Source organism: Lytechinus pictus, chromosome 17 (genome assembly GCF_037042905.1).
Source record: "Lytechinus pictus isolate F3 Inbred chromosome 17, Lp3.0, whole genome shotgun sequence".
Taxonomy (NCBI): domain Eukaryota; kingdom Metazoa; phylum Echinodermata; class Echinoidea; order Temnopleuroida; family Toxopneustidae; genus Lytechinus; species Lytechinus pictus.
Window position 1 is genome coordinate 3478494 of NC_087261.1, and position 22178 is coordinate 3500671.

Here is a 22178-nt window from a genome sequence, read left to right on the forward strand (position 1 = left end):
CACTTCATTTTTTACAGTGTGCAGACAACATGTCTCCTAAATATATATTTATTTATCATTTTATTTTTATAGGGCACGCGAACCTTTGCCAACCGATGTCAACCAAGGATGAATGATGTGATTGACACGACATAAGAATGGATGAAAGAGAAACTAGGATAAAAATGTGTTCAAGAGTTTTTAAAAAGTATTAAAAACCACAATAATAGAAGAAGGTCTTGAAAGTTCTTGTGGATCGGGCACGCGAGGCGGGGTGCAATGAATCCTCGGAACAATATAAAAAAAATTGTGTTTATTCACGCCCACTACGTTCGGCCAACCACGGCATATTATATTTTCCTTTCTGTATGATGATTTCTTTTCTTTTTATAATTTAATTTCAATGTCATCTTCTCAAGAAAAGAAATGAAAAGTAAATTGGTGAACATGTGATGAATTTGTAACATTCCCGACTATAGCAAGAGTTGCATTACTTTTATTGTTTTTCCTACATGGGATATATATTGATGGTAGACAAATCGGCCTATATGCATATATGCTATAGATTCATGACCTATATTATGTAGGCCTATTTTCATTATCGTACAAAATCATATAAGATAATACCTAGTCAAAAACTTAAACTTTATGATAAACTGTTAATTTCATTTTATTGATTCTAAAGTTATGTACAAATCCTGCACAATGTCATATGTTATGTTTGTTATATAGTAGACCAGGTAGACAATTCGATAAATTTTAATAAACGTAGGATATAGGTCTTAGACATGTTAGGGGATATATTAAAAACATTTTACTCTAAAATGCTCATCTCTCTGAGTCTAAATGGAATGGTCCATCCTAACTTTATGCTAATTTGATATTACATGGAATAATAATATATACACACCTCACAATCCTTATTTCTGTGTTTTGGATTAACTTCATCACCTGTCCCACCATTTCCGTTCGTAAATAAAACAAACACTTTATGAATACCCCGCAACCTGTTCCCTTTTTTACCTCCACAAACCACAAACTTGTATGGAAGTACTTTGTTTTTAAGTTGACTTCCACAACCAATTAGACTTGGAGCTTCTTTCACCACGCGCCTCCTCTATTACGTAATCACCTCAAGACGCGTGGCTTATTTGCAAAATGAAACACAGACAAACACTACCTCACAAAAGTTTTTTTTTCACGCCAGATTTCTATAGATTCTACGCTAACAATCATGGAACTTCTAATTGGTTTTTACGCCCAAGTAAGAGACAAAAAGTCTTCCCAAGAATGTTTTGTTTTGAGAACAAAACGACACCCCCACCGAGAATTTTTCATTGATTAAACCATAGCTCGCGTGCCGATATAAGCCACATTGATTAATCGTCAATTCTTTAGGTTTTAGGTGTGGGGGGGGGGGGTTATATTCAGAAACAATAGCCACGCGAGGGCACCAATACTGGTCAATAACCCAATAACAGATGGCCCGCCCTACAATAGGGACTTTTGGAAGAAAAGACAGAAAGTATGGTAAACTCCCTAGGTATTTTGGTCAAACAAGAAAAACCCTCTGACACAGTATAACGATTTATATGATTTTTAAAGAGAAGATCTCGAGTTCATCCTGACGGTAATAATTTTATATTCTATTTCATCTGAACAATTATTTCCTCCCATTACACGAATTTCTTCATTTTTGAAACATAAATTCATACAAAGTTAGTTAATTTGTCATAAAGAATACGACTATACAAGTTGTCTTTATAGAGGAAGGCGTAAGTAAAAGCAGAAGTTTGAGGTAGGATACGCCTGATTATAAAGTGCAAAAAAATACAAAGAAAAGACGAAGGGCATGTGGTATTATGAGATATAGGAAAATGTAACTGAAGAAAAGGGCCAGTTTACCCCCCCCCCACATAAAAAAATCGTGTTATTTGTATATTTAGAACGCATTCCGTTTGTTATTGTAACACTTATATGGTATGTTCAAATTCCGCGGTGAATTATTAACATACTTGTGAAGTATGTCAGTATGTGTTCCTATAAAAAAAACCAAACTATATAGAGTTCTATTTAACACAACAGTATATTTTTAATTTGGTTTTGTTCTGATTACATTGCAGCATTAATAAGAAAGAGTGTGAAATGATAAATATATTCGATCATATGCTTTATCAGTGCATCTCTATCAATTTCTGCGTAGCCGGCTGTGGAGGGAAAAGTAATAACTCCTCACTCCTATACAAGTTCCTTGTATGTTAATCCAACTTTATGAAACTTTTATCTCCTTAATAATTTGCGTCATGAATGAAAACAAAATAAATATTTTTTCAACAAAATGTAGAATATTCTCGCCTTCATGATTCTTTATTGGCAACTAAGTTATGAGGTATATGTTTAACTTGTCTGTAATGAAATATACCTGGAATTCGGTTCACATAGCCCTTCGTTACTTATTTATGTTGATTAATATTGCTTCAATAATCAATATATGATAAGACGATGGCAAGCTTTCATGTTGTTAAGAACAACCTTTGATTGAAAAGTATGTACAAATTTGAATGTATTATTAAACAGGTATATTGACATCTTTCGAGACCATGGTCCTGCCTTTAATTTGTTAATATTTGGACGTTTCTTTGGGCTATTTACAGTCTAATATCAGCTCGAGAAAGACCAATCGATAGTCCAGGTCTAATTAATGGTCACGGGGATATATTCTTCAGCAAATACAACCCTGACGTCAGAAGGCATTGTTTTGGTCACCGCGCACGCGACAAACAACAGGGTTGCTAGGACTACGGATTAATCCGGCGCGTGCGGATTAAAAGTTTGAATTGTTTACCACAGGGGCATCTGGCGATTTAGAGATCAATAGAGATTTGTATTACGAGGGGGGCAATTGTGGATTTTGTATGGGGGAATCGAAACTCACATTTTAATCAATGAGTATGGATGTGTAGAGAACTGGCGACTTAGGTGCTCTGGAAAAACAGAAGAAAGGCCGGATTAAAGTTAGGAGAAGATGAAAAGAGTACTTCTAAATGGGAAGTTTGAAGAATAAACAGTGCCAGACTGCACGATTAGGCCATTGAACTAGTAAGGACTGCTAAATTTAGAGCTTGTTACCAGGCCTGAAAAGTAGAGTCGGACAAGCTATTACATATCACATAGGAGGAAGGGGTTGGGGAGGGGGTATGTTACATATTGGTAAGAGCCCCAGTAATTCTAAATGCTATATTGATCTTATAATGGTAGCAGATGGGAGGGGGTGGGTCACTGCATGCATGTCAGAAGTTTCTTCATCATCATAACTGATATAATATAATTATGTTGGTTCGGGGTATATAACGGAAATATATGTAAAAGAGAATACTAACTTTGATATATTGTATTGTTATTGAAACATATATAATATATATTTCATATTTCAATCACAATTATTTCAGTATTATGGTGGTGAGTTTTCTTGCATTGACATTATAATTCATATTAATAGACCGGGCCCTTTGATTTAAAATTCAATCAAATGTATCTATGGCAAACCATGTTAAAAAGTTCATCTGTTTTAATAATAGCTCTTTTTACTTAATGTTAAATACAGAGGCTGAGATAATGAATTTGTTTATAATACAACCACCTGGTGTGAAAAATTGTTAATCATAAAAAATACATGGATTGAAATTTTGGTTCATGATTATAACAGTTTTGCAACTTGTTCACCTAGTCAATAACGAGACTTAGCGAATCTGATCGAGGGAGAACCACCACTTATAAAAATAAAACAATGAAAGTAAACGCACGGAAGTTTGATCAAACTCCCAGACAAAATAAAATACATGCTTTGTATGCGACATTGACCTTCAAACAAACTCCTCCTGAAACATTGATGGGTATAAAAAATAATGTTCCCTTTAATGTTCGGGAATACCCCCATCCACTGCCCTTTTTATCATGTTTTTGTTCACTGATCTGCTGATGGAACAAAGTTTCGTTCGATAAGAAGAGTATACATACCTGACATATGTAATCAAAGGCGGAAATGTAAAAAAAAAATGATAACATCAATCAAGAAGTTAGCTATCCCTGATTTGTGTATAGGGATTTGCATACTTAAAAGGGTACAACTTTGCACCTTATAAAAAAATGAAAATGCAACACTGGGGTATACATTCTGGGAGCACCTTTGCACCTTCACAAGATTGCACCTCAAAATGTGCTGCCATCGCTGCAATTAGGCTGCATACCTGAATCTTTTAGTTGCGTGACGTCATGGAGTGCATGGTTTTGTTTATATATTATACACGCATTGCTTGGATTTGTGTTAACAATGATAATTCGTCATGAAAAATGATGGATTCGCTCATTCATAACATAATTCTATTTCCCAAACAAGCATCATCACCGTGGATAACAGCAAGGACCAGGTTAGAAAATAATTTTCTGTACATAATTTGTAGAAAGGGGGAGAAAGTAGGTTGTGGTCAGCAGAATAACTCGAAACAAAACACCCCTCCCCTTTAAATCCTTGCATGGACGACCAAAGAAAACGAAAGTGAAAAAAAAAATGGGTATTGATCTACGGGACCCCATTTGTTGGCCAGCCCTATATTGTCCCTGGATTTTCACCTCGCGTGCCGAAGACCAGGTAGAGTGCATTTCAGGAGAGAAGAAAGAAAGAATAATAAAAAAGGGAGCTTGCGCCAGGCTTGAAGTGGGACAATATTTGCCAGAGGATTTTTGAAGGGGGTTGTTTGATATTTCAGGGAGGCAAAAGGATTAGGGAGTCACTTGTGAGGGGCTTGAACAGAGATGACAGGCCATGGTAGCGATAGTAAGATTGAAAAAAAGGAGAGGAGAAAACAACACGATCGAGATCTGGAGCGAGATAGTGAGAGGGAGGAGAAAGAGAGAGAGAGAGACAGGGAGAGGGGGAGGGGGGAGACAGAGAAAGAAAGAGATGGAGAGAGTGTGTGAGAGAGGGGATGGGGAGATATCAAGAGAGAGAACGGGCAGGAGACAAATTAGAAAAGAAAGAGAGGTACAGAGGGGGGGGGGGGGGGTAGATTAATAGGGTGAAGAGGGTGAAGAGTAGGGGGAGGGGTAGCAGTCCGTCATAAATTACGGTGATGGGCTAAACGACTCTGCTCTTGACATTTTCATGATGATGATGATGTTGTTGACGATGGTGAAGATGATGACGATGATATTAATGATGATAACGATGCCAAACCTAAGGGGGTATATATATACTGAATGACTTTATTTCTAATTCCAACGACCGAATATAATATGTCTCATATATAATATATATTGTTCAACTAATACTCCATAGTAGTAGATCAGTTTTGGGTTCAGGTTGTTTCTTTAACATGTCTGCACACCCCCCCCCCCCACAATTACAGTGTTTTTTTTTTTTTTTTTTTTTGTAAAGTATTGCATACGCCTGCAAAATATTGAAGACATACGGTACCAAAATATAAACAAGGAAACTAACGGTATATGGATTAAATGAGATGGGAATATAACTGGTATGTATCGCAGTTTTTTTTTGCTGGTAATTTCAAACGAACCGGATGGTCTTCTGAAAAATTAAAAAAGAGGGCGAGAAAACAGTTGGGTTTGTACCTTTGCATGTATCCTGAGATAAGAATATAACGGGTATATCACTGACTGCCCGTAAACATGGCATAGGAAAATGCTTGGCTGAAGTGTGTAGCAGGGAGTATTAGGTCAGAATCCAATCGTAGCCTTTTGTTTTTCGCAGTTATTAGTCGCATATGTATATAGCGTATGATTTGATTGGATGTTTTGCTGGTATATTATGATGTTCCACACTGCCGCGGTTGCTGTATTCAAGTCATAAGGCCTACCTCTTTCTTCTCTATAATCTCCACAAAACATGCCTAATGGCCCTTTCTTTTCTTAACACTATACCTCAGTTTCTTTCTCATCCCATATGCTCCCATCCGCTTAAATTGTTTTCCAAACTTTGCCTTCGGAGTTCGGCATCGCTCTCTTAATTTTTACCCTTTTATCTGGCTTCTTAAAGACTTTTAGTAAGTAGTACTTAAGGGTAACCAGAAATCTTGGTAAATATTTGATTTCAGGCACGCGCTCGCGGACAAAGACATACCATTCCAAAAACGACACTCCTTTAAAGAAAAACTTTGGGGGGAAAGGTTTAATTAAGAGGTTCTTAACACGTCTCTGTTACCCTACTACGAATCAATACTACATGCAGTGATCATGGTGATAAACATTCTGGTGATCAAAACAAGCAGTTTCAAAGATGGAAAAAAATCCCGCGTGTCGTAAAAAAAAATGCAGACATGCCCTACAAAATAGCCACCAAATAAATTATACCAAAAATTATCTGAGTAAAAAACAAAAACAAAAACCATACAACCCCCCCAAAAAAAACACGCATTCTTGTTTCTTTTATCTGCACTTGTTTTATCTCAGAGTGCATTCCTTGTTCAAGTCGAATTATGAGCCCAATTTATTAAAAATCAGAACGTCGAACGTGCGACGAAAATTCCGAAAATGCGAGCGAGCAAAGCAAAGAAATAGTATAGTAAAAATTTATCTTTTTGTCATTTTGACAAATAATAAAATACGAAAGAAATAGTGAGTTCATTTGTTTACTCATTTGCATCAGGATGTGTTGGTGAAATGAGCAAAGCTTAAAATGTCATATAGGCCTATTTTTTTTTTATCTTACATCCAACTTTGATGAAATTTTCAGCGTTATGTTTGTTTAATTTTCTATTTATTCAAATCAACTTTCACTCGGGGAGGACTTGGGCATTAAGAATGAGGGGGTTTTTGTTCCTCTTCTCAAATCTCGTATATAAATCATAATGATGTTTAGTAAAAAAAAAAGAAAAAAGGTTAGCTTTTCTTTATGTGTGGCCCAAGTTCCAAATACCAGGTGTTGAGCAAGCCAAGCGATTGGATGATACGCTCTATTTAAAGGTAATATTTCTGCCAGAAAAAAAAAAGAAACGAAAAAAGGTAGAAATTTATGACTCGTCATGTTTTGATAGGTCTGTAAAGAAAAGAGAGAGATTGAAAGAGAGAGAGAGAGAGAGAGAGAGAGCAAAAGGAGGTATTTTCGAAAACAAGTTCATTTAAATTGGATTTGTAAGAAAAGAATCGGCACGCGAACCATTGCATTCAGGATTAATAACAGTTTCACCTTAATTTATTGGATGAAGTATTTTCCAAAGAATGAATCAAGTTTGAGCTTTTGTAGCTCAATACACTATTCCATTCTCCTGAAAATTGCACGAATTATTTAGGCTATTCTACTTTATTAAGTTAGCAGTGGCTTGTCTCATTTTTTCTTTCAAATGACAGAACGATCATAAAACTTTTTTCTTCTCGGTAGCAAAGTATAAACATCATGTGCGTTTCACAAGTTGTTGTTTAGTCACAGTTATCATAGACCCATTACATTCCATTTCTGTCATGGTATGAATGTGATCGGATTTATCAAATTCAACCATCTCTACTAGCTGCCAATTATTTTTTGTTTAGAGTTATGCATACATGTATTCAAGACATGATTTTGTTTGTACTTTATGTATATTTAGTAATTTTGTCCTACATATTTTGGTATTATGAACGAAAAAATCTCAATTGTAATAAAATAAAGTAAAGGTTTTTTTTCAGAATAATGAGTTGATGTAACCCCGTTGAACGGTTTCGTTCTAAGAGAATTGAAAACAATAATGGTATTTGTAATTTTCTCACAATTTACAAAAATACGATAAAGTTTATCATCTCTGGAGCCGCTATACAGCGCACTGTTTCAAGCAGCAATTACGAAATCACAGAACAATTTTTTAATCTAACATCAATGCTCTATATCGATACATGAACATTTCTTTATTATCAGAATATTTGGCACAATTTCCGTTCAGTATTCATGGTAATGAGAATGTTCACTATCGTGTTTACATTGCATTGGTACACAGCAAAAACCGTGGTGTTAACCGGTGTACATAGAGGACCACACCAGTTATTTTACTCCGGTGTTAAAATGTTGGTGTTAGTTTTGCACCTATAAGTGTTATTACAACACATTTGGTTGTTACATGTCATGTTCAATCTCTATAGGGTGTAATTTTAACAACTCAGGGTGTGGTCCTCTATCAACCCCAACTGGTGTCAGTTTTAACACAACAGTTTTGACAGTGTAACCATACAAGGAGGGGCCGCCGGGGGGGGGGGGGTATGGGAGGGTTGGAAACTGCACTGAAACTTCAATAGTTCGGTGATGACCATTATCAGATTGACACCAAAATAATGTCATATTAAAAAAAATATGCCCAGATTTACGAAGCAATTTATATGACTCTGTAACAATCTATTTGCTTGAACCGATAATACAAATCGATGTGTTTTTAGAGAAGTCATAATGGATTGATACAGAGATTGAAATCATGAAACACCTGCAAACAGTCCCTTAACTGGCAACCCTCTCGGGAGGAGCATAGAGTTATTTTCCTGAATAGCCAAAAAGGGGAGGGGTCACCACCGGTTTCGGGATAATTTTTCCCTTACAAATGTTCTGACAACCCACAGGCAAAGCAAACAAAAAATTAAAACAAAACAAATACCATCACCACGCACTTTCCGCTAGTCCCCTTAAAAAAACACTGCTCACCAAAAACCAAAAATAATAATGAAAAAGGGAAGAAAAAACATCAAATTCTCTCAGTTGGGCTCTTCAGGTACGATAGTGCTTGCATGTATACTCTGATCGATTATTAATCATAGATTGTTACGTTTAAAATGCCTGCTTATTTAGCGATGGCTTCCAATGTCATCCATTAATTTCAAAGCAGCGCTTTACATATAATGTATAGGTAACTAATTTTGCATCGATGTATGCTATCGACGCAAGCTTTGCCCGCCTTAATCGTTTGATTTAATTATTTATCTAGCTGCTCACTCGTGTCAGGATATATTAATGACCGTTATAGGCTAATTAGCTTCATCTTCGTAATATAATTCATAAGCTTCGTGAGAAATGACAATTGTGCGACTCTCTTCCCCTCTCCTACCCGTCTGCACTTGCCCGACAAAATCATGGACAGACACCCTTGTTTGCGAAGGAAGCTATTTCTAGTAACGGTCCGCCTCTTATCATGCGGGCGAAAGGGTAAATTTCGATGGATTAAAATGCGAATCGAATCTCAAGATTAATTAGTAAATACGTGGTGTACGACTGTGATTGTTTAATCTCGTTGATTGTTAAAGGAGAATGAAACCCTTGAAACCAGCTGAATCCATATCAAAGAGAAAAATCAAAGAAACACATTGTTGAAAGTTTGAGGAAGATTGAATGAATAGTAAGAAAGTTATGAGCATTTGAATATTGAGATCACTAATGCCATGTAGATCCTCCCATTGGCAATGCGACCAAGAACTATGATGTCATTGATGAACAACTCTCCCCTTTTGGACGCTGAAAATATACCCCAAAACATCTCTTTTTGCTCATTCTAATCATATGACAAACGATTCATCAATGATATAATGTTGTAAAACCTCTGTACTTCTCCTCTCATAAAGAGAACACCTCACCTTGTGACAGACTCTATAAAAGTGAGAATATAAGTGAAATATGTACTAAAGTAATGAGGGAGTTGTACGTGTGTGACATCACAGATCTTGGTCGCATTGCCAATGGGAGGATCTACATGGCATTAGTGATCTCAATATTCAAATGCTCATAACTTTCTTATTATTCATTCAATCTTCCTCAAACTTTCAACAATGTGTTTCTTTGATTTTTCTCTTTGATATGGATTCAGCTGGTTTCAAGGGTTTCATTCTCCTTTAAATCCCCGTGCGAATGTTTCCAGAATCGAAATCAATGAAATATGAACAGATACAAAAATATATATATATAACGAGAGAAATTGAGTTATTCCCGAGGCTCACTCCCAAATCAGTAAATGTAAATCAATAATAATGTGTATAAAACAAACTCCTCAAATTTACTTCAAATCTACTATTTCCATTGATTTTTTAATTGTTTTATTTTATATTCTTTTAATATGTATTTTTATCTGTTATAACAAACACTTTTCTCTCCCTTTCGTGCACATGTGTGTTAACCAATATTTTAATGCTGGGATAAAGAGAATTACAAAATGTCTTGGCGTGCTCATTATTTGCTTTGCAGGGAATCGAACCCAAGACTTGCAGTTTTCAGTGTTTAATCAAACGTCCCTGAACGTCCCGGATTATTATAGATATCATGTCGGGAGCCCATTCAAAAGATCGACTTCTGATGTACATGGTCATTTCAAAGAATACCCATTGTCTATTAAATCGCATATTGCTTGAAAACTAAAAATTCAATCCGCAATCCGAACAAACATGGACTTTATATCCCATCAAAGTATCAGATATTATATTTTTAATTAGTAATATCCAGATTCTATTTTTTTAACTCTCTAATCTTTCACCAATTTTAGATAGAACAAAATGCCCTTTATGCTGTAGCATTAAGTTGTAACTTTGTTGTCTAGGATTTAGATGAGAAGAAAGGTGCATGACTGTGGAAATGGCGTAAGGAGAAAGATTGAGAGAGAAAGGAGAAAAGAAAGACATGAAAGAGAGAGGGAGAGAGAGGGGGGGATTGAGTGACGGTGAGATTGGATAGGTCCATGACATCAAAGGTAAATTGCACTTTCGTCTACTGCTAACTCGTCCACTCACCACATGGTCTACTTTCATTTAGTCTAATGTCATTCCGTCCATCAACATTTCGTCTAACAACTATTTTGGTCCATTATCTATTTAGTCGAAATCATCACGTCGTGTAATCACCATTTCGTCTCATAACCAGTTGGTTATCCACATCATTTTCGTTCCATTTTCACAATTTAACACTAAGTCCAATAAGAACAAATGTTAGATGGACTAAATAGCTATTGGACCAACTGGTTATTAGACGGAATGGCATTAGACTAAATGAAAGTAGACCATGTGGTGAGTGGACGAACTGATGGTAGAATTGGAAATAAACCACATCAAATGAGTGGCAGAGAGAGACAGTGAGAGAGAAAGAGACGAAAAGAGAAGGAGACGGAAGAGAGAAAGAAGGGAGGGTGTCGGGAAGAATAAGGGTAAAGCGAAATGGAGAGAGAGAGAAAAAAAAGAAACAACCGGACGAGGAGAGAAGAAGAGCTAAAATGGAAAGAGATGAAGCGGAGAAATATATAGATCGTGGTAAACATGGTTATCATGGTAAAGTGAAATGGATAAAGCGTAGTAGGTCCATGGATAGAGGGAGGGAGGGAGGGAGAGGGAGAGAGAAAGAATGAGAGTAGCAAATCTGAGAGCAGAGAGTCACAGCATGCGACCGAATCCATACAAATCTCCAAGTCACAAGAGTCGCTATTGTTATGCAAATTTTCCTATTATTATGCAAATATTGAGGTCGCGTGGCGCGCGCCCTTTGGCGTGACCTTTGTCGTATGGCATAATAGTGGTATTATCAGACCCCGTGCTGCGCAAACAAAACCTTGAGGGAAAAAGGGAAATGTTGAATGGAACCTTACAAAATCTTTCAGAAGTTCTTGCGTTTTGTGTCTTTTGTAAAGAGACCTTTGAATGTCTGTGAGTAGGGGAGACAGATGGGGGAGAATCAATCTGTTAGACGTGCCTGGTCTATGCTATATGCCATGGGAAAGTGGAATATGTGAGCTTGATATGATCTAGATGTCGTAAAAATATTCCCACGATTAGACAAAACAGAGGAATAATTTGATTCATTACAAACTTAGACCAGCTGTTAGAAGCGCATGCAGGTAGAAAGATGTGAAAATTTAGAATGCTCGGTGTTTTCTGAGATCACGTTTAACATGTCAACCTTTAATAATATCCCATAAATGATCAAATAAAAGACGTGTTGAGGTTTTCGTGAGAAATGGTAAAACATTATTGATTTGTTTGAGGAACAGTTAAGATTAAACAAAAATTATAAGTTTAAACAATAATTTAAGAAGCATAAGGGATTTACACAATCTGATAATCAAGTTATGATGTTGTAATTTCAAAATAAATCAATTTTTAATGTTTTCGTTTGTTTAACTTTTTATTGTTTGTTTAATTGTTTTATTGTCTTATAATGTACATGTAACACTTAATGTTTAAGTTGTACATACCATTGCTTTCCTGTTTATGTAATTATTTTCTATTGTATCTTGTGCTTGTTTTTATGGCCCCAGCTGATAAGCTCTTTGCTTCTTAAGGGGCTCACACCTTATATGTATCAATTCCTAATTAAATTGTACACATTAAATTGTAAATATATGTTTTTATTGTTTTTACACATGAAGGTGAAATAAATGAAATGAAAAATGTTTACCTGTGTGAGATTTGGCAGAAATTTGACAAGCAGGGGAAAAGAGTTCATGTGAGGAAAAGAAAGGCGTAAGAGTGGGACAGTGATGAAGGGGTAGATCAAAATGGGAGAAATAAATAGAAAGGAAGAATAATGATGAGAAGAGGAGGAGGAAGAAGAAGAAAATTGAGAAGAAGAAGGAAGGGGAGAAGAAGAATGAGTAGGAAGAGGAGGAGAAGAAGAATAAAGAGAAAGCAGGAAGGAAGAGGGAGGAAGATGAGGAGAAAGAAGAGAAGAAAGAAATCTAGAGCAACATGATTAGATATACTAATTTAACAAACACAAATATCTCTTTTTTGGCGACAGGAGAACTATTTTTTTCTCACGGGTGAGCCCTGTCACTTGCCAGTGAATTCTTGATGCAACCGGTTTGTGAGAGGGAGTAGAGCCTCGGTAGCACCGGGCATCTCAGGCGTACGTGTGTCATCAATTTTATCTCGGCTCATAACCATAAAATTTCATTGGGAGCTGATTTGCGGGCCCATCAGCGTTAGATTGCCCCGGCGCTCCGGGGGTCAATGATGATGTTCCCATCGGTATACTCGCACAGAACCACCGCTTTCCTTTTTTCGATGAATACCCCCCCCCCCCTCTCTATCTTTCTTTCTCCCCCCCCCCCTCTCTCTCTCTTTCCCATTTACTATACCTCTATTCTCCCTTTTTGTTGTTGCTTTGCATTATTTTTTCTTCACCATTTCTGTCCCCCCCTTCCTTTCTCCATCCTTCTCCCCTTTCTCCTATCCAATCATTACCCCATCCCCTCCCAAAGCACCTTCTTCCCAACATACGCAACCTCTGTTTAGATTAATTTCCATTCAGTTATAGTTTATCTGTTGACTGATGAACGGTGAAATTCAATCATTGTCCAAATACCATTTTTTGTCAAGTTTATAGGGTTCAGAAATAATTAGTGATGATATCAGCAAAATTTAGTTTGACGTGTTTGAGGAGCCGTTGATTCTTTGTTACAAAACGACTTGAATTGCGCTTTCTTCCAACAACCTGCTATGTGAATTAAAAGTTAATCTGGCCGCATTTAGGTTGCATCGTCAAGACTCACACTTTCTTTTTATTACTTCTAGTAAGCGAAATTTCATCCTCTTGAGTATTTTACAGAACCTGGTTATTATTCATGATTATGATGTGTATATCATTCTCTATATTTGCTAGATTCGCCTTATGTTTGCGTTGTTAGTGTTGTTAACTGTGGAAAACAATACTAAACGTAATTAAAAAAGACGAGGAATGTAAAGAAGACGTAGAAGAAGAAGAGGAGGAGGAGGAAGGAAGGCGGAGGAGGTGGCGAGGGGGTGGGAAGATGAAGAAGATCAAGAACCAATGTATCAACTGAATAGAGAAAAAAGAAAAGCTAATAAAGCCATTCGGGATATTTAGGATCACTGATCTTGAGCGATTGCCAAGTAAGAGTTGATATTCGTAGGATGCTTCCTCTTACAAACTGAGTAAACACTGAGCCAGTGATTCCTTTCAATCTCTTTAAAATAAAAGTACAGCAATTCAAATCTAGTTTGCAAAAAAAAACATGACATGTTGCTATGTCCAGTAAGCCTCTGGCAAGCTTTCAGCTTGTCGAATAACGATTTCGTATATAAGTATGCAACAAATAATAATAAACAGGTCACGTGATCTTGGCAGTACGTGGGGGACAGCGGGTAGTTGCTCCCCCCCCCTCCCGAATTTTTAAAAACTTACATTGTTTAACTTATAATTCTCACAAAATATTTTCACCAAGAAGGTGCAGAAAATCCTTAAAGTAACAGCATCCACATGACAAGCTCGGTCGCTTTGCCCCCTCACCCCCTCACTTTTGAGTTTAATCGAAAATTTGGCCCCCAGGAAAACAAATGCGTATGCCGTGCTCTCGATTGAGCACAGCAAATACAGGGAAAGGATCTCGAAAACATTAATAACTGCAAGTTGTCGAGCACAACCTTCAATAATCAACATGAAATAGCGCCACCACATGACTGAAAAGAAGTAAGTTTCATTGATGTTTGATCGCCGGAATAGCTAGAATCAAACAAACTTTCGAACTATCAAGGTTGAGGAAGGTAGAATAAATCTGATGGATGGTTAAAATAAAAGTGTACTTTCTACGAAAAGGTTTCAACAAGTTATGAAATGCAATTTATAAAAAAGCCCCACTATATTTTTTACTATTTAGGCGTTCCGTCCGTAGATTGAGCAGGCAGCTGTTAGGCCTACATCACGTCTCCCTGCGGTTTAATCCTCAAGCAACGGTTGGTACAAACATGGAGCTATATGGTACAAACATGAAATCGAAAGGACATGCAACTTTGAGGTTGTGTGTTCACACAAACGACTATTCTTGACAGTATTAAATACCAATCGTCCAAAATATCTGCGCAGATAAAATGGCGCTATCTTTGATGAACCAAAGAAAACAACTAGTAGAAAGCTCTTGGGATCACAACTTACAAGTATCTTATTACGAAACCAAGATATTGACGCCTTTTAGCGCGGGAGAGTAATTAATTCATTAACGACATTAACGCGTTACGCGTTAATTGCGAATCGTGCCTCTCAACACATTCACTTGGGAAAATGGGCAAATCCCAGGTTGGAGCGAGTTTGTTATGACAGTGTGTACCGCTAGCACCACCCGGCATGCTTGGCGTGAAGAGTATGTTGGTTTTACCTCAGAAAGTTGTCGACCTGCACTTTTACTCACACACAATTCCACTTTGCCTTTTATCCATCTATTAATTTCACTTCAAAATTAATGAAAAAATTGGAGCGGAACGCCAAAAAGATAAATCAAGATTAGCAAAGGAACTTGAACAAGCCCCTTGGTTGGAGTATTAAAAATAACACATTTTACTCAAATTAGTAAGGCATCAACCATTTATTCCCTATTTGTCATTGTGATTCAATACTCAAGATGATAATGAAATATGATTGTTATGGAGGAAAAGATAACCATTCATTTACATTTTATGTGTTTTTTGCCCCCCCCCCCCAAGAAAAAATTGCTAATCTTATCGTAATGTAGGCTATGAAAATTACCATGCATTATCAATTCAATATTTTCAATAAAAAGCACGCATCTCATTTCACATCACTCGTGCATGCTCGGAAAAAAAAATCATTCGAATTTCACAAAACCCCGGTCAAAAATACACAAAAAATTATATAAAATATGCATTTCTTGCAAAGACTCCCATTTGGGTAACAAACACAGAGAAAAACTAATTTCCGTCTGTCGCCTATCCCCTGTTTTTTTTAAGCACATACATATTTTGTTCAAAGAAAAGTATTATTTACTCTAAAATCGATGAGAGAATGAAGGATTTTGGTACTAGCACAGTTTGAGTTCGATCTATATCTTTTGTGTTGACAATGTCTCCCACTCTCACGATGTCAAAATAATGATATTAAACAGGCCAGGATGAAGATCGATAAAGTAAGAATTATAACCAATTAACTTCTGAACTGAGAGAGCTCAAGTTTACTCTCATTTGGAAATACATATTTCATTATGAGAGAAGTCTCATTTTGTGTCCATTTCACGGTGATAAACTAACTTAATTCAACAAAGCCATCACAAATTAAACGAAGCATTGTATTATTTCATAATTATATTGAATTCATCCCATCGATATTTTCATGCGTTATGTTTTATAACACTTGTTCTGTCGAGCACACACACACATGGGTGCATTGGTCTAGATGTTGTCAGATCATAACAACCGGTCACAAAAAAAACCCCGATAAACTTTTGCAGTTCTCGGCCAAGATACCAGTCAGCTCCGTGGGTGTGGCATCCGTACAGAACATAGATTTTCCCCTTTTTTCTTATGTTAATTTTGATAGTTCCGACACACGACCCTGCCACGCGAACTGTTCTCCGCCAATCAAAAAGGTCCATTTTGATTCGCAGATGAAAATATAAAATCACCTTGGCACTCACAGGAGGGAGGATGTCACCCTTTGGGAACAGCACCTAATTTATTATCCATCCCTCTTGAGCGATGGAGCGAGATTTTTTTCACTTGTCTCCCCTTTTCCCCTCTCGCGGGCCTGTAATCCTTGCCGTAATGGAAAGCGGCGAGCGCCTGGCACGCGTCTCGCCTGCGACGCCAACTAAACCACACCTACTCATTGAATATTCATCATGAACCAAATGACCCTTGGTCACTGGTTGCAAGCAAGCATCTTGTCGCTGGGCAGATCTCGAGTTCGTTTTCTTGGGAAGCACTGCTAACTTTTCATGTACAACGCCCGCTAGCGTCAAACTAAGGTACAAATTGTCAGTACCACTAATCGGTGGATAGCACATTCTATGTTACACGCAAGTACATGATATTGCTATCAGGAACGATTTGAACCGCTGTCGTTTTATATTTCGTTTTCAACAGAAGTAATATTTTGCTTTATTATAATCTTATGTTATAAATCCACTTTATGTGAACGAGTTTTTTTTTTTTTTTTTTAGAAAACCGTGAATATCGCCAAAAACACAACTTGAAGAAAGTTACTGGTACTAAGTTAGTAGTGCAATCATGTAAACACAATCCTGGATAATTCCTGATGGACATTCGGTTACGGGTACTCTCAAAGAAATTGTGAAATTTCGCTTATAATAGGAAGAAAAAGGGAGACAGAGAGAGAGGGGAGGGCATTAAATAGTAAATCAATATCGTCCACAATTGAGTAGCAAGAAACCTAGGTATTTAAAAACATATAAAATATAGGCCTGTGATGAATATAAGTTACGGATTATAAGCACCCTTTGGAACTAGCTGTCTGAAATGATCATGGACGTGTAAGCATGTTATGGCATGGCAGATCAGTGCCCATCTTATTCAGCGTGTCAATAATATCATACCTTTTTAGAACTCTTACTAAGGGTGCTGAAAAGGTATGATTTCTTATAGCTTGAATAAAAATGATATTTCTTGACACCCAGATTTTGATATTTGAAATGCTGAGCAATGCGTATTATTCCTTACGTCGACGTGAGTAAATACACGTGTCGGATATACACCTGAAATGATTTATAGGTGAATGTGCCAAATGTGAAATTTTAAGTGAAGGGGGAACGGATAAGAAGAAAAATAGAGAAGTATAAAGTTTATTTCGACCCCCAAACCGCCACCTGCGATTTTGAGAGCCCTAACGTTTTATGAGTGATCAAGTTTTAGAGCGGTGGTGGTATAAAAATTTACTGCCATGCGAACTACATAGACTGCCTGGTTCCCATAGATATTACTGCCTAGCAGTTAATTCACCCTTATTCTGTGTTAATGTGGCAAACGTTATGCTGGTGTTTGAAACATTGCTATGGAAAATTTGAATTTCTGAAGATACACCTACATATTTTCTTCTGAAAAGTGAATTCTAAAGCAGTAATTTTGATATTTTCGTGCTTAATATGTGTAGTTCAGTGATGAGTTATGACTCAACATATACACACACGGTCACACACACAGCGTATGATAAAACGAGGTAAGCTCCGCCCACTCTGATGCTCGGCATGCACTCTCCTGTGCGAGTTAAGCTCCGCCCATTATACACACAGTGCACCTGCGTTCAACGGATTCGTTCGAGTGTGGGTGTTTCTGTATAAAAAGAGGCCGTGTCTTCGTAATCAGCATAATTTCAGAAGCAACGACTCGAGTAAACACCGCATGCACTGTTTTGCTGCTCACACAGCACTTGCGGATTCTTTACTCTGAACTTAGACAATTTTTTACCTTGTCGAGTGGTATATTTAACGTTCGAATCTACCTTTCTTGGATTTATACTATTGCTGATTTTCATGCACCTGTTAACTTCACGAAGGTGAATGCAGATTTCAAGATGGTTCCTCAAAACCTACCAAATGGACTTATAACGATGCAGTCACAGCAGATCCCCAACGGCCACGGATCACCAGGCGGCTCGTCTACCGGTTCGTCTGATGAGCTTCGCCAGTCAACCCTCGATATCGCTGAAGATATCTGCCAGACAAACTGGAAGGGGAACAATGGTCACATCAAGAGGCCGATGAATGCATTCATGGTCTGGTCACAAATCGAGAGAAGACGAATCATGGAAACTACCCCTGACATGCATAACGCTGAAATTTCCAAGCGGCTGGGTAGGCGATGGAAGACCCTGGATGATGTAGCGAAAGCTCCGTACGTCGAGGAGGCCGAGAGACTACGACTTCTACACATGGCCGAGTATCCCGACTACAAATACCGTCCCCGCAAGAAGTCCAAGCCTACCACAAAGCCAGAAGCTGCCAAAACCACTAGCAGTAAACCCAAACCCAGCAAGCCCAAGTCATCATCGAAGACAACGAAGATGAACGGTATCGTCATCGACCAGCACCACCCTCACCAGATCGTGCAATCGGGTCGCATCGAGAAAATCCCAAAACTCAAACTCACCATCGACAAGAAATTCAGGGAGAGCATGAAGGCGAGCAAGATCGTGGAACTCGTGCCCAGCCAGTTCACACCGCCCGCTAAAGTTCCCGCCAGCCCGACTGGCTCCAACACGGACCCTTGCAATGAGCAAAGCCTATACGAGGATTACGCCAACATCCAGCATACGTACGAGATGCAACGGTATGAATTTGGTGTGCCCAGTGGAGCTACCTCTACTACGTGTTCTAGTCCAGCTTCGTCAGATGTATCGCAGCAATCATCCATGTCTACTAACTCATCTGTTTCATCCATGTCAACCGGTTCATCGTACTGTGCCCAACCTTCAATCGAAGAGGTTGTCTTCCCCGGCGGACTAACTGGTTCAGAATTTAGTAACTTTAATTTCGGTTCATTACCCGATGATCTTAGCCCGCTTGATTCAGTTGGGAGCAATGGAAGTCATTTTGAGTTTCCAGACTACACCACTCCAGAGGTAAGCGAACTCATAGACTCAGATTGGCTGCTTTCATCTATGATTTCAGCATACAACTAAAAAGCTGAAAACTATTTATATTTTCCTGAACATTTTTGCAAAGGAAAAGAAAAACATTATTCAACAACTCTTGAACAGATTATTCCTGCCGAAAGTGATTTTTTTATGAAGTTTTCACCGATTTCTTATTAAAGAACGATCAGGTTTAAAACCCCATTCCAACCAATGTTTTGCTACGTGAGTATTGCTGCAGGATGGCGATGCTCGTGCTAATTTTGCCAACGAATTCCATGTGAGTTTTGTTTGTTATGGACCACTAAAAATAGAGAAAAGACGTATGTATGCCTTACAACCGTAGACTGAACAATTTTTGCAACATTCAATATGTCGTTCATGTTGTAATTTGGAGGAATATACATGTACTCCATGGTTGTATATAATCTTTTATAAGTGAAAAATGTTACAAATGTATTGTAGAATCGAGGAATACCGTAGACATTCATTAATGTGTACTTACGTTGAAAGATACTGCTCTTAGAGTAATTTTACGCTATGGAAAAGTGCATTCATTTGCTGCAAGTTTTTGAACCTCACGGAGCAAATTATTTATATTTAAAAAAAAAACGAAAAAGCCTTGAACTGCTGTAAAATCTTGGCACGCGAACAAGTCCCAAGTTTTATTACAATTGATCTGATCTTTCGCGACCTCCGTACACAAAACGGGCTATTCAACCGTAGTGTATGTGGGGGCGAGAGCAACGTTTTGTCAAACAAGCGAGGTATTCACTCATTCAATGTGGTATTTTGTACATTGATTTAAATAACACGTGCTAATGTAATCAATGGAGTTAAGTTTGAAATATTTCACTTCGATTCGAATAAATGTACTTTTGTTAAATTCGAATTTCATGAGAGCATCTATGACAAAAATTCATATTATTAACGACTGTTTGTTTTCCATGAATATTTGAACAAATTTGGACTGCACTCTGATAATTCCGAGATTATACATTCATTGTGAAACACCTATTATTGATATTTATATTATTTATGCAAAGGAATTGTACAGGTATAATAATATATGTTGTACTTTGTGGAGCTATGTATGCATTTGTATATCATAGGCAGTGTGCGTACTATGTAATAGAATAGCTTTAGATATGAAATTCCAGCTTACTTACGTTTGCTCGATTTTTTGTTGACAGAATTCCGATAGTTCCAAAATTATTTTGCAAAGAATTTGAAAGAGAGATATTTGAAAAGGAAAAGATACTATTTGAGAGAAAATATAGAAAGTTTGATTTGAGTTAAAAACCTAACATTATATCAGATTAATTACACACACGATGGTTGTGTTATACTATTATGGAATTGCTTGGGTTTTTAAATCAAATTGAATCAGATTTTGTATGAAGAGAAAAGATTATTTGGAAAAAAAATCATAGACTATTATTAAACGCTCATGTACATTCGTAGATGTTTTATATATATATTTCTTCTGTCTATTTTGTACATAGAGATACTATCTAACCTATTTCTAAAATTCCGTACTCAGCTTTTTTAAAAATAAAATATTTTGTAGAAAAAAAAGAGCTTACAGATTGTCAAGGGAAAAATTGCTTGCGTAGAAATACATAGACATAGCGTACTCACCCGATAAGCGTATAGCGAATCGCTTTCCATAGATATATGCCTTTTAATGTAAAATTAGGATATAAACTGCCTGCTCGCAATTGCGGCAAAATGTTGAGCGGCTCCCAGCATTTTTCAACAATATTCCTCAAATTATGTTCAGTGTGCAAATATATTGCGTACCATTCTAGTGCAGTAAACGAGTTATTTTATTCATTTATTATATCTTGTGACTTCCATCCACTTAGACGGATTTTTGTCCAACTTCCAATTTAAAAGAAGTGAAAGGTCGGTTTTTATATTCAATGAACAATTTGATAATAACAGGATTTACATGGTGTTGATACTTATGGTGATAGCGACGATTTACGTGCTTGTATAATGTATGTCATTTACAACGGTGGATTTTTCCTAATGAAATTTGTAATATATTTTTGAGCCTAAATCATTTGATACAAGACTTTGTTACTCGTAACTTTAAAAAAGTGAGAAAATGAAGAAAAAAAAACTTTCAAAATAAACATTTTCAAGAAATGAAATAAAACGTTTTATCGAATAATTTGTGCCTTGTGTTTGGAAGACAGTATGCAGTCGAGGAAATAAAATTGGAATGTGATATCAAATTCATATTGAGAATGTGATATCAAATTCATATTGAGAATGAGATAATTATATTTCAACAAGATGAGGCCGAGTGTGTGTGCGTGAGAGAGAGAGAGAGGGGGGGGTGACTATATCCAAAATTTAAAGAAAGTATATTTACAGAAATGTATCGTACAGTATGATTAACGTCTGCTTTGACTTCCAATATTAACAAATTTCATGATTATTCAGATTTGGACAATATATTATTTAGGCCTAGTTTGAGTGCAAACTCAGCCTAAATGATAAAACAAATTGGGCTTCAGGCAATTGAGGTATGGAGGCTGAGAGTGAGGAGTGAAGTGTGGTTGTGCTGTTTTTATCTTGATGATATATGGTCATACACAAATCACTATATAGCTCATTTTAATGCAATTTTAATCTTTTCTATAAATTTTCATACTTTTTCATTTTACATGTTCTGTTAGCTATCTTCATATCTATTTATCTGAGCTGACTGCCAATTTCTGTTCTCTCTTTCATTTCTTATCAATTGCAGTTAGTCATCGAACCCAAATTACCCTTTTATTATGTGTGCACTCGAGTGCTTTTGTAATTACGAGAGATCTACTAATCCGTATCAACGAGGTGCATTGTATTACCC

General features: G+C 37.0%; 1 protein-coding gene across 1 annotated transcript; it reads left to right on the top strand.

Annotated features, from left to right (window-relative positions):
• The first annotated feature begins 17967 nt into the window (after positions 1 to 17967).
• On the top strand, positions 17968 to 21555 carry LOC129280566 (transcription factor SOX-4-like). The gene has a single exon (XM_054916568.2). The coding sequence runs from the start codon at positions 18254 to 18256 to the stop codon at positions 19358 to 19360; it is 1107 nt and encodes a 368-aa protein (XP_054772543.1). The 5' UTR covers positions 17968 to 18253; the 3' UTR covers positions 19361 to 21555.
• The last annotated feature ends 623 nt before the right edge of the window (positions 21556 to 22178 follow it).

Coding starts and splice junctions, on each gene's coding strand:
- LOC129280566 (XM_054916568.2), top strand. CDS start 18,254: ATGGTTCCTCAAAACCTACCAAATGGACTTATAACGATGCAGTCACAG.